Source organism: Wyeomyia smithii, chromosome 3 (genome assembly GCF_029784165.1).
Source record: "Wyeomyia smithii strain HCP4-BCI-WySm-NY-G18 chromosome 3, ASM2978416v1, whole genome shotgun sequence".
Taxonomy (NCBI): Eukaryota; Metazoa; Arthropoda; class Insecta; order Diptera; family Culicidae; genus Wyeomyia; species Wyeomyia smithii.
The window spans coordinates 15,012,819-15,026,993 of NC_073696.1; the positions used below are offsets into that span (position 1 = coordinate 15,012,819).

General features: G+C 40.8%; 2 protein-coding genes across 2 annotated transcripts in view; both read left to right on the forward strand.

Moving 5' to 3' along the window:
• The window catches only part of LOC129733348 (UDP-glycosyltransferase UGT5-like), a 37,373-nt gene extending 29,282 nt beyond the window's left edge, over positions 1 to 8,091 (forward strand). The window contains exons 2-5 of the mRNA XM_055695161.1: positions 5,610 to 5,903; positions 5,974 to 6,784; positions 6,844 to 7,060; positions 7,119 to 8,091. Of these exons, the coding sequence (XP_055551136.1) occupies positions 5,634 to 5,903; positions 5,974 to 6,784; positions 6,844 to 7,060; positions 7,119 to 7,386 (1,566 nt within the window). The 5' untranslated portion in view covers positions 5,610 to 5,633 and the 3' untranslated portion in view covers positions 7,387 to 8,091. The remainder of the gene's footprint in view (positions 1 to 5,609; positions 5,904 to 5,973; positions 6,785 to 6,843; positions 7,061 to 7,118) is intronic.
• LOC129733346 (uncharacterized) lies at positions 2,357 to 5,309 on the forward strand. Its single transcript, XM_055695159.1, has 4 exons — positions 2,357 to 3,839; positions 3,903 to 4,610; positions 4,667 to 4,849; positions 4,915 to 5,309. Exons 1-4 carry the CDS (start codon positions 3,118 to 3,120, stop codon positions 5,111 to 5,113), a joined length of 1,812 nt encoding a protein of 603 aa, XP_055551134.1. The 5' UTR covers positions 2,357 to 3,117; the 3' UTR covers positions 5,114 to 5,309.
• Positions 8,092 to 14,175: the final 6,084 nt, after the last annotated feature.

Here is a 14,175-nt window from a genome sequence, read left to right on the forward strand (position 1 = left end):
TATGACAATTCCATGGCTAAAATTGTTCATTCTGTCTTTCTGAAAAAGTGCTTTTCAGCTTTATTAGAGCTACGATAAATATAATTCAAAATATATATTTGTTTTAATTAGATAGTTTTTTTTATCGTTTACACACTTAATTTATCTCGGCAAACTTCCCAACAACTGAGCGAGCTCAGCAAAGTTTTTAACAAATGTCAGCAATAATTTCGACGAACATTCAGCAAATATATCGATCTACCGTGAGCCAGCAAGCATTGACATCTCGTTTGCCGAACTTCTTGAAAATTCTGCCGAAAACTTGTAGAACATTTTGCGGAATTTATCAGCTGTTGGGTTTTCGGCAACAAAATCTAAGTGTGTAGGCGATTCGAACACATCTAAATCTTTCGATTTTTTGCACTTTTGTGTGTATTTTTCATCGTTTATTTTCTATATTATTATTAGTGAAAATTACCTTTTTAGTATCCAAGTACTTCACTGTCAGTCTCGAATCTCGAACTCATGCTCATGAGGTTGCTGCTAGAACGCGTTGCCGATTCGTCTATCTTGACATACACACTTAGATTTTATTGCCGAGAACTCAACAGCTGATAAATTCAGCGAAATGTTCTACAAGTTTTCGGCAGTGTTGGGAGGACTACCCTACGAACCAACAGTGCACCCAGAGCCGGATTTAAGGGGGGGCCCAGGGGGCCCGAGCCCCCACATTTTTGGGGCCCCCACAAAACGAGAAAAAGTTCTTTTCTCCATCAAAAATGAGATTCAATCAAAAGTTCAATTTACAGCAAGAAAATTTGAACAGACCATTTCAATCTGAAACTTTTCTTCAGTGTTATTTTTTCGCGAGCGCCAATATCACAACTACATCCATAAGATCCTTCGATTCTCTTAGAATGACACACATTAACACACCATTTGAATCGAACCAGCGCGCATGGGAGATCAAGCAGGAAAGAAAATACATAATCCACAAGTTTTTTTTAATGCATTGCTGTTGATTCCGAAAATAAGTTTACTTGTCCGAATCAGGGATACCAGATTTGCGTTGTAAAATGCAGATTTTCAGAGTCCGTGTGTAGATTTTATTGACCTGCAGATGTGTGTAGTTTTTTCCTAGTTTCTGTAGATTATTGCCAGCGTAGCCTTATATTTGCGCAGTCTTTCTCGAATGTAATTGTAGGCAAATGAAAAAAATTGTCAAGCAAAAAACAGAAATGGAATAGTTGATTGCTACGATTTTTTGCTGAAACTTGTTGATAATTTTGTTCCACATATCTTCTTGTGTTTGCCAAATAATGAACTTTCGTAAGGGCTCCCATATTATTTTGAAAGTAAGAACCATATTATAAACTTGATTTAATCGAAGTTAAATAAGACAAAACCATTCATTATTATAAAGTAAGTATTATTGGATTTGGTCTTTGAGGATATAGAGTTAATTCTGACTTTGACGCATAACAAGAAATTCTTGATGCTCCTTCAACAAGAACGATAAGCTTGTGCTTTGTCAAATGCACAAAAAATTCTACAGGCATAATATCGCCAAATATAAACGATATTTTTTCGAGTGTTGTTGAATATATTTCTGAGGCTGAAATAAAAGTACGTAAGTCTCCGAGCAAACACATTGATTCTGTCTGCGGACTCTGTATATTTTGGAACAAAAAATCCCCTCATTACAGTGTTTAGTCCCACGTCACCATTTCATACAACCCTAGGGCTGTATATCTTGAAGTATTTCAAATTGCGGTAGGTTTTTTCAGATATCAAGAAAAAATTTCCGGATTTTGAGCAGTTGCAGACATCTTTCGAAAACATCTGGCACCTCTGGTCCAAATCATTCGACAGTTAGATCTGGCTATAAACAGTGAGCAAGAACCGAATTTATTATTACATTTATTCAAAATGAGCTGTCACCACAAAACCCCGCGTATATCAAAGTGGAGCTCAAAAAAGTTGATTACATGAAGAAAAAAATCAAAAACTCGTTAGTGCCTTGCAAAAATTATTTTATTTAAGCATTTATTTGAGCCTAATGATCTCGAACACAACTGGAGAAAGGTCTTTTTCGAAGATGAAACTGATTGAAAATAGGTTGCGTACGACTATGAAGAGTGAAAGGCTGTCAAACTTAGCATTGTTAAGTTGAGAGTACAATATTCTGAAGGAGCTGAATGTTGATTATTCAATCAATAAATTCTCTGCAAAAAAAAAACTCGTAAAAAAATCTAGCAAATTTTTGGTAACTTTTCAATAACAAATGAATGTTTTAACTCGTACAATAAAAAAACGGGTTTGTTTTTTTTGGGACCCCCACTGTAAACTAAGCCCTGGGCCTTCACAATCGTAAATCCGGCTCTGAGTGCACCACTTGAACGCCGGTGAACTCATCCTCTGACACATTCGATAAGAGTGATGACGTCTACCGAGGAAGTCGACACCACAGAAAAAGACATCTACGAGTCGCAGATAGTACAATCCACGCCGCGTTTCACCTATGTACCTTTTAATTAAATAAATGTTTTAGTATATATGTTGTGTAAACCATCAGCTATTTATTACAACAGGCAGGATTTTCAAGAACTTCGGCAAACGAAATTTAATACCTGGTGGTTTACGGTAAATCGATATATTTGCTGAATGTTCGTCGAAATAGACTGCTAACATTCGTTAAAAACTTCGTCGAGCTCAATCAGCTGTTGGGAAGTTTGCCGAGATAAATTAAGTGTGTACATGCAAACGTATCGATTTAACCCGTACATTTATCTCCAGTTTATTTCATAAGCAGTTTTACATAATACAGTTTTACATAATGTACATAATAACCAGTTTAATTTCAGATTTACTGAACGTGACCGTAACAAAAATTAACGAACGATTTCGGAGCCATTTTCAGATACATTACATTTCGGAGCCATTTTCAGATGTTCTGCTAGAAATCAGTTCATGAGTGAATCGCCCATCTCTAGTCGTGTTGTTTTAAGCAACACTGTTTTGATTCATTCGTTCGATTTAAATTTGTGTTTACCGTTAACTAAACAAAAGTACAATCTATAAATTACTGGACTACGGCTCTTTTTTAATGTTATTTGACCAGGTTTCGCGTTTTTAAAAATGACTTCATACGCAGCACAGCTGAGCTGTGCCAATTGTACCGCCACGGACGGAATATCTCAGGTATGCTCCGAATGTGGACAGTTATGTTGTACCGTTTGTTCCCGTGAGCCAGTCGATCGTATTTCGGTTTTTAATGCACCGTATATTTTGTGTGGCATGTGCTTCGAAAGTAATTCGATCGCCACAACCTTAGGACAATGTGAACAACATCACGGGCGTTATTTATATTTATACTGTTTGACCTGTGACATGCAGATATGCTGCGATTGTTTCATTTTGCTCGCTGATCACAAGCGTCATACGATCGACAGTGTGGAAACTATTTACCGGCAAAAGTTACTGGAAACGGTAGAGAAGTTCCAAGAGATTCCGAGACGTCTGAAGTTGATAGACTGGAACGCCATTCGACAGGTGGATACGAATTTGGAAATTGTTGAATACATGGAGAAACGAATCCTGATGGAGGTTCATGATCTGGTACAGCAACGTACAGCAAGCTTGCTAAGTCTGACAACAGAAAAGAAAGAAGCTCTTGTTCGGATTAAGGAAATAGTAAGTCGCACCGAGATGCAACAATTAGAAGCTATGAAACAGATTAGAGAATTAAACACGAGCAATTTCCTGCGGTTGCAGCAATCGCTGCATCAACGTTGTGAACAAATTTTGCAAGATGTGGAACAGTTACATATGCAGCCGGTTATTTGGGATGATATACAGTGGTAAGTAAAAGAGGCATTTCACAGAACGAAACCTAATTGATCATTTGATGACCTTTTTTCCAGTGATCTTATACCAGTTTGCAAAATGCACTTAGTTTATCTTGATCTGCGTCCGGATACCGATCACCCGGTTTCTGTGGAATTCTATGATGATTGTGGTATCCAATGGACGGCATTATTTCATTTGGAACCATTGGTAATTTCGTTGGAAATCCGTCCCACTCATGGGACACTGGACGCATTTCATTTTATAGCTATGATAGAAACTTGTCACCCCACTCGAATAACAAAATCTGTTGCTAGTGTTAGTTTTGCAGGCGGAATGGAGCGCAACAAATTGCTCTCTATTGGACAACTACAACATGCTGGGTATCTTTCGGAAGAACGATTTTTAAAATTACGCGTTGGTGTTCGATTGGAAAATATCGTTGATGAGAAAAAGGTACTTAAGACATTGTTGTTAGAAGAACAGAAAGTGAATTCATATTCCAAAATGGAGAAAGCTGCCTTGAAAGAACAAAACTTTATACTACAGCGGGAGATTTTACAACTCAGGGCTAACGCTTGCCAAACAAAAGTGTCTTATGAAACGCTTTTAGTTGACAAAAAGATTGAACATAGAGTGGTGAAGGAGGAGCGGTGCACTACTCCGAATAGCCAAGCGAGTGGAAGTTCGTTAGTGTCCACTAACGAGGATAAACAGCAATTGATTTTGGATATGAAACGCTTGCAGGTCAAATTGGACGGAATGAAACATGCTATGAAATTAATGTAAGTTTTTTTCCACACTCTAAGTTTCTGTACATTCAAACTTTTTTTTTGTCTAGGAATCCGTACGCCATTGGAAGCTTTGAAATATATCGTTTTAGCAAAGAGAGCAAATTTTATTCGCCCCATTTGACGTCCTACAACGGGATTACGATTTTCGTAATTATACAGCCAAATTTTTTCAACGAAAATAGTTCGGCGGTTAACGCCAATATTTGCTGGGCCAAAGGACCAAAAAAGAAGTAAGATATCTGAGCATTTTGAGGAGGTAAATTTTCTTGCAACTTTGTTTCCGTTTTCTCTACAGCTGTGAAGTATTCATAGAAGTAGTTAACGAATATGAAAAAGATTGCATTCGCGAGGACCGAGTGTTTGACTTCTCTAAGGGGACCAGTTTTACGTGGAAAAACGTCATCACACATTTTGCCTTGTTCAATGGCAAAGGTGGCTTTCTAGCGGATGATAATTTGAAAATTAAATTTGGTTTACGGCCGAAGTTAGAGTAGGGGACATATTAGTTTTGTTAGCAGCTTACTTGACCTTTTTTTTATTGATTTCTGTTATCTGTGTGGAGTTATAATCTCCACATTTGAAGTTTATAACATAGTCCATGGTCACGGGTGACCGTGTGTTATTGACTTAATACTGTTGTTGTAACGTTTTCTACGTTTGACTATGATATATGCAAATAAACTTGTTAAACCTGAGCAGTTCTATACTTCTGAATATATATAAACATGTGTTGCACAGGTGAGAATATGCCGTACTTTTGTCATACGCGTAAACAAAACGATACTGCGGACGGCTACGAACACACTGCGTAACGCGAAGATTGAATAAATTGGCCCCAGCCTGGGTACATGCCGTCTCCCTTATTTAGTAATCGTTGTTTAAACAAAATGTCTTCATTTATCAGTTTAACTTATCAGTCCAGTCTTGTCATTGTTTTGGATTGGTTTGCGTTGGTAGCAGCTGTTTAATAATGTCAGTCTGATTCGTCAGGTCCAGCGCATAACAGGAACAGATATGCAGTACGCAACGCTGATCGTTCTCTTCGTTCTACTGTGGACGGGGACAACCGAACAGCAGCGTACAACCTATCGCATACTGGGGCTGTTCCCGCACCCCGGCTTGAGCCATTTCAAGGTGTTCTATCCGATCATGAGAGAACTTGCACAAGCTGGGCATCAGGTTTCAGTTGTCAGCTACTTTCCCAATTTAGATGATCCGCATCCCAACTATACAGATTACACCTTCGAAGGACAACAGGTTCTAACTAATTCGTTCAGTTTAGAGGTGAGTAACATTGAGCATCTATCAACAATCTGTATATTACACCAACATCATAACGTTGGTCTATTGATAGAAATTTTCTCGCCGAACTTTCTGGGACAATTTTGTGGAGTTCTACGAGCTAGCCGTATGGGGATTTCATTCATGCGAGTCGGCCCTACAATCCAAGGCCATCGATGCGGTACTAGAACGTCACCACCGAGAGCCATTTGATTTGATTGTGACGGAGTACTTCACTACGGACTGCTTGCTCGGGTTAAGCCATGTGTTGCAACCTACGGGTGGCGGTGTTCCCATTGTGGGCCTGAGCAGCTGCGCTCTGATGCCTTGGCATTACGATCGTGTTGGTCTGCCGGACAGTCCCGCGTATATTCCATCGGAGTTCAGCACCTTTTCCGAGCGGATGAGCTACTGGGAACGGTTCGAGAATTGGTTGGTGACCCGTTCCGTTAAGTTTCTGTATCGTATTGTTCAATGGAACGATAATCGTCTACTGACTGCGAGATTTGGTGACGGAATTCCCGATGTTAGTGAAATTGCGAAAAATACTAGCTTGCTGTTGGTCAATCAGCATTATACACTGAGCGGGGCGAGGCCACTGGTACCTGCTGTGGTGGAAGTCGGTGGTGTTCACATTAGACCACCGAAGCCTTTACCCAAGGATATTCAGAAAATTTTAGATGATTCTACCGAGGGAGTGATAGTGATTTCTTGGGGTTCAGTGTTGAAGGCTTCGACACTACCTAGGGTGAAGCGCGACGCTATCGTGAATGCCCTAAGACGTTTGTCTCTAACGGTTCTGTGGAAATGGGAAGACGATAATATAGAAGACCTCCCGAAAAATGTGTTTATTAAAAACTGGCTTCCACAGCGGGATGTACTTTGTAAGTACGATTTCTTGTTATGTTTCAGCAAGATTTAGTATAGATTTGCGTTTTTTTAGGCCATCCGAACGTTCGTCTTTTCCTATCGCATGGTGGACTTCTGGGAGTGTCTGAAGCGGTTCACTGTCAAGTACCCGTCGTAACTACACCAATTTATGGCGATCAGTTTCTCAATGCGGCTGCGTTGGTGAATCGCGGGATGGGTGTGATGATGCACTATCATTTGATCGATACGGAATACGTATTCCAACGAATCCAGGAAGGTTTACAACCAGAGTAAGTTTGAAAAAGATGCGTTTGTAGATGTTTTAAAAAAAAGTTTTTTTTTATTCAGCGTACGGCAGGCAGCGTTGGATGTTTCGCGAGCTTACCGTCATAGACCGCAAACACCCGTTGAATTGGCCGTTTGGTCAATTGAAAATGTACTTATGAATGGTCATCGTAAGCTAGAGAAGTCCTACAGCAGTGAGTTGTCAGTTCCTATTTATTACAACTGGGATGTGGTAGGTGGTCTCTTATTAATGACTATTTCTATATGCAAGGCTTTCGTCGTTGTCGCAAAGAAACTTTTCGTTCATGATATAAAGAAGAAGCAGTTGTAATATCTAGGCACACCATTTGGAAATAATGCAGTATAGTAGGAGGAGCTGTTGTAAGTAGTCGAACGTCTTCGTCAGTGGTTTTCTTCGGCAGTTTTTCTGCAGCAATCTTATGCAAAAGGGGGCCGAAGAATACCACTGACGAAGACGTTCGATACCCTACGAACATTTTATTCGAATCGATTATATAAGACAATAATGGGATTAAACATTAGGTGACAAACGGAATCAAACTTAGACTATTTTAGCTTAATTAAGATTTAATTTTATCAGTGAGAAGTTCGTAATGTTACCGAAATTGTGAGAAGATTAAATTGTGATCAACAGTTGACTCTCGATTCAGAATTGAAACTAATTAGATTGTTTCCGATTGGATACTAGAATAGAGGTGAAAAAAATTCAGCTCATGTAATGCGGTTTTTTTCACCACAAAGAAGATGTTAAACGTTGAAGCAACATATACCAATTTACGATACTCATAAATAAATTTAAAATTAATACTATTGTTTGTTAGGGCAGAGCAGATTTTACAGTAGGGGTCTTCACATCGAGCTCGTATACGAATACCCAGCCGTAAACTGTGTATCTTCCATTACTCGTCAATGGAGGTGAGTATTTTTACGGCTGGGTATTTGTTTACGAGCTCGACATGAATACTCATAGTATCTTAAATGGTTTTGAATAAAACATTTTTTCGGTTAGATTTAATTTCCTTGTATAATTCCTAATTTTCACAACATCAAATAGATTGTGTTTAGTTTTTGTTTTCCGGTATCCAAATCATATTATGGGTATTCATGTCGAGCTCGTAAACAAATACCCAGCCGTAAAAATACTCACCTCCATTGACGAGTAATGGAAGATATACAGTTTACGGCTGGGTATTCGTATACGAGCTCGATGTGAAGACCCCTATTGTAAATCTCGCGTAATTTTCCAAAAGGACCTAAGTAACAATGACAGATTCTCTTCTCTCTCACTTTGTTTCGTTAATTACGTCGTCATTATGAATATTTTCCAAGCTTTCTTCCCCTTAATCGAGAGATTGTGATACTGTCTTGCTTACTATGCATTGAGTGTTATGAAATATGGAAAATATAACATAGTTATTGATCAAAGAGAAAGTAAACAAAGAGAGTCTCTCAATGTTAGATAGGTCCTTTTGAAAAAATACACGAGAAATAAGTTTGAAACCTGATCTCGTAATGATTCTGTAAATCTTTTCTGTTGCTGGCTTTCCTTTGCTTGCATGCAAGTTAAAACTATATTGCTGATGTTTGCATGGAGCTCAGTGCTTATTACCATTACAGAAGCTTGTATGGCATATATTTATTAAGATGATTGCATACTTTTCGGCGCTTCCGCGGTTAAGGTGGATATATTTTAAAGTGATTAAGTGTTGCTTGTTATCAAAGCTACGAACTACACATTTGTAATCAATTGGATATCTGATTTTCGTTGATGATTATTCAGTGTAGTTCAAAAAAGTTGATCATTACTTAAAAAAACCCGTTGAGGTTTTTGCATTAGCAGACTTTGATGACAAGCAAACAGTCGAGCTTGCCACTTGAGCGGCATACGTAGGTACCTACGTAAAATTTTTTTATCCTTGTATCTTCTGTCCAATTAGGTCATTTGTAGGTGGGAAGTTGCTAATGTTCAATTCACTAATTAGATCTTAATTTAAATGCATTACGCAAACAACGGATCTCAACCAACGGTTAAGCCGATCGATAGTGGGCTAATTTGCTATCCCACCTACGTGGGACCTCAAATTGAAATCTGTTGATTTATGCTAATTAGCGATGGTTAGAATTAAGTAGATTGACTTTACTTGCAAAGCAAGTAGCTATAAATAATATTCACACGTTTCCTGACGAGCTACGTTTGTGACAAAAGGTGGATATTCATATGAATAAAAAGTACCTAAGTCGCTTGAAAAAAAAAAATTGTCAGCAATATCATCGTAGAAGATCGAATTCCATCGCATAAATATAAGCTAAGCGGGTACAATTGAATGATTTGTTCGGTTTCTATCGTGTTAAGGCATGGCACGAACCGCGAGAAACCTCGAATCAGTTTCCGAAAGAAAATAACCCTATCAAATTGTTTCGGAAAACCAATTAGTAGTGCTTCCATAGAGATGAATTTGGAGCGTGTAATAGGCTTTTTCGGAACAAACCCTGCCTGCGGGGTCCACACTGCTGCGCTGTTTGGACACGAGCTAAGCTCGTGCTGTTTCGATTCGTGTACAAAGCATTGCGTGCCTGCTCGATATTCGCGTACTCAGAAAATGAAAGAGTAAGGATATCTACATTGTTACGCATATATTGCCGATAGTCAGCATTCCAGAGGTCGAATGAAGGCTTCCTCGATGGGGTGTAGGCCACGTAAATTGAGCGACAGAAGCTGGGCTATTTGGAAAATTGTCAGATGCGTGCAAGGTGCTTTGAAATATTGATTGCTTACCTGCTTACGTATTACTGACAAATAAAAAAAAATGGGCTCGAACCAGGGGAATGGCAACATGAAGAGTCTTCCCGGCTAAACTGCCGTCCCAAGCATAGTTGTCCCATGTTCTGTACAAACCTTAACGCTCGGATAACTACGCGTATTCTGTACGTCCGACAACAGGTTTGTCCAATGCTGCCACATCTCCCAACAGTCGTCCCCGATCACTTCGTACCAGTCACAGCCACTTTACCATAGATGTTAGACAATGATCTTCTCGTGAATAATGAACGGCGAAAGCATACCGTGCGGCTCCAAAAAGCTCATGACGCAACACAGTACTTTATGTTTGATAGGTCGTTTTTTTCCATGCGAAAGAAGTTCATTACGCAGCTTCGTGGAGAGAGAGAATTCATTACCGGCCTGGTTCCACGTAATTCCCAGCGTTCCTGCATCGTCGTTTTATCCTGGGTGAAGTGCACCGACGAAACTAACTTCGCAGCACTTCGGTAGAATTTGACACCCAATTTAGAATCTCGAACCCTCCTCGTTGGTAAATGTATCGCACCTGTTTCACTCGATCGATGGCCTCTTCAACAGTGTCGACGCTGTCAAAGTAATCGTCGACGTAATGGCGATGTATTATTGCAGCCGCTGCGTCCGGATACTTTCCGGCGAACTCCATCGTATTACGGTTCTTAACGAATTGATGGCAACGTCCAGACGCTTGAAGGTTCTTGAGGGTTTTTGCGGAAGAGGAAACGTAGGAAGCGCTTATATTGAGCGATCATCATGAGTTAGTGATACATTTCACGCACATCACCACCAAAGGCGATCCTCCGCTTTCGGAAACCTACTAGGACGGACATCAGTGGAACAAGCATGTCGGGTCCCCTCTGTAGTTCGGAGTTGAGAGATACCCCTTGTACTGCAGCATTATCATTTCAAATGAGCCGCATATTCTCTGATTTTTTGGATTCCGGACGATGTTAAAGGGTAAATACCACGGGTCCGTTTCGGCTGTTGCCAAGTGTGCGTACCCCTTTTGCTGGAACCCGTCTATTTCATCCTCTTCAAGGCCATCGGATAGCTGTCAGGAAACTGCGGATCAGTGCTTATCACCATTAAAGAAGCTTGCATGGCATTTACTCATTATTCGCAGAGGATTACATACATCCTGGCTCTTATTACCTGTGGTGGATACATTTTAAATTGATTAAGCATTGCTTGTTATCAAAGCTACGAACTACACATTTGAAATCAATTGTATATATGGATTGCTGCTCGAACCCGTCTCTTTCATCCTCTTCAAGGACATCGGATAGCTGTCAGGAAACTGCGGATCATCTGTGTTCCGCAGAAGTCCGGTCTCGAAGCGATCACCGAATCGTTTGGTGATTAGTTCCAATATTCTCCGCGCCTTCTCGTGTTCAGAAGATTCTCGCGGCACGCTCACTACTGGTTTCTCCAACGCGTAGTGGGTTTTTAGGAGGTCATGTAGGCTTTCGTTGGTGTTTTCATGGTGAACATCTAGGTAAGCTTCACTTGCTTCAGCTGGATTTGCTTGCCTCGGACCGTAAACTGTTCAGCCGAGTTTACATCGCACTGCAGTCGGATCCGCTACGGAGCAGATATTCGCTTCAATCGGGGCGAACGTGTGGATGTTGTTCAACCCGATGAGCATCTCCGGCCGTCGCATGTAGGCGTACTGGTACGACAGCTATTTGGTGTACAATTTTTGTTTTAGCAGCATTAGTTTTCCGACCGTACGAACGGTTTTCAGCAACAGCTTTTCATCCGCACCTAGCGCCGACGCCCAAAAGTTTAACCGCCGGGACTCCACTCGTGCATTATCGGCAGGCCATTAAATCGTGAGCTCCTTCGAAACCGATCCACCAGGCTTTTCTCCACTAACGTCACTGGTGCTCCCTTGTCTAGTAACGCCAGAACTGTGGCTCTTAGTTCTCCGCATTGAAGGTTTACAGGAATCTTCCTGGTTCTCTACTGAAGATAGTTTTGGCGGCTCTCTCGCCAGGCATCCTGGCTACATGTCCAGCCCACTGAAGCCTGCCCCGCTGTATTACCTTCACTATATCAGCATGTTTGTATACCTGGTACAACTCGTGATTCATGCGCCTGCGCCACACTCCATCTTCCAGTTTACCGCCAAGAATCGATCGCAGAACTTTACGCTCAAAAACTCCGAGCACTCGTCGATCAGCTTCCTTCAGCGTCCATGCTTCATGTCCGTAAAGGGCCACCGGGAGTATCAGCGTCCTATACAGCGCTAGTTTTGTGCGAGTTTGCAAACTACAGGACCTTAGCTGGTTACGCAGTCCGTAGAAAGCCCTGTTCGCAGCTGCAACTCGTCGTTTCACTTCACGGCTCATATCGTTGTCACATGTCACAAGCGTACCAAGATAAACGAATTCGTCAACCACTTCGAATCGTTCCCCATCTATCTCCACCTCAGCACCAACACCACGGGGACTCCCACGTTTCTGCTATTGTCGCGAAATTTTGCTCTTTCGGTTGACTTTCCGCAATAAACTATCGAAGCATACTCATATCGGCCTTACTCACACATCACAAACAATATTTTTTGCAACTTAAAAAAAAAAACCGAATGTGACACTTATACCGCGAATATCTATGACCAGGTGCAAAATGAACGCATATTTGTCACACTGTGACATTTGACATTTCGCGAGTGAAAGTTATATTTCTTCTGAGTAGTTTTTCGGCTTTGGTGCCTAGAATGGATTATTTGAAGCAATACGGATTGTCCAGGCAATCGGATGAGGAGTTCCGCGGGTTCGACTCTACAAATGCCACAGGTGAGCGATTTGCGTCTGTGCAGCCGGTGAACGATTTTGTACGAGTACTGGTCCCAGGGGCCGATCAATCGCTTCGGTGTCGATTTAGAACTACGGACGAGTAGTACGGTATGAACAGCTCAAGCAGTTTTTTTGAGAAGCGGCCAAAGCGAAAATTTGAAAATAAAAACAAAAAACAAATGAAACGTGAAAACGCATTTAGGGAACGGTGCATGTCGTACATGGCTATTTTGGATAATTGCAGGTGTCGTTAAAAAATGCAACGATAAATTTACGAGGGATGATAGACTAGAATTTAATAGGTCGTATTGGCAACTGAACCATATTATTCTGAAAAGTTTAATCCGGCAGTTTGTTTATCTAACATTTGTCAAACGGCGTCGTACCCGAGAAGTGTTCAAGGATATAGTGAATTTTAATAGCGAAGAAATCAAATATTGCAAGTTGTTTTCCAATAAATATCTCAAGTTAGTTGAAAATGAACCTTTAGATATTAAGTCTAATGTACACTGGCAAAATGCTTCTCGAGAAATTGAAGAAGAAAGGAAAAACGTCTCTTCTCAAAGTAGTTCTACCGATCGTAACAGAAGAGAAAAAGTTCTTTTTCGTTGATATTCCGACAAAGCAACAACCAACCGATTAATCTGTTTCATATAAAATCAATTTTTGGTACCGTGTAAAAATTGTTACAAGTGCCAGTGGAGACATAACAAATCTCCATTTTTCAGCGTGACAGATTTACCGCCAAGAATCGATCGCAGAACTTTACGCTCAAAAACTCCGAGCACTCGTCGATCAGCTTCCTTCAGCGTCCATGCTTCATGTCCGTAAAGGGCCACCGGGAGTATCAGCGTCCTATACAGCGCTAGTTTTGTGCGAGTTTGCAAACTACAGGACCTTAGCTGGTTACGCAGTCCGTAGAAAGCCCTGTTCGCAGCTGCAACTCGTCGTTTCACTTCACGGCTCATATCGTTGTCACATGTCACAAGCGTACCAAGATAAACGAATTCGTCAACCACTTCGAATCGTTCCCCATCTATCTCCACCTCAGCACCAACACCACGGGGACTCCCACGTTTCTGCTATTGTCGCGAAATTTTGCTCTTTCGGTTGACTTTCCGCAATAAACTATCGAAGCATACTCATATCGGCCTTACTCACACATCACAAACAATATTTTTTGCAACTTAAAAAAAAAACCGAATGTGACACTTATACCGCGAATATCTATGACCAGGTGCAAAATGAACGCATATTTGTCACACTGTGACATTTGACATTTCGCGAGTGAAAGTTATATTTCTTCTGAGTAGTTTTTCGGCTTTGGTGCCTAGAATGGATTATTTGAAGCAATACGGATTGTCCAGGCAATCGGATGAGGAGTTCCGCGGGTTCGACTCTACAAATGCCACAGGTGAGCGATTTGCGTCTGTGCAGCCGATGAACGATTTTGTACGAGTACTGGTCCCAGGGGCCGATCAATCGCTTCGGTGTCGATTTAGAA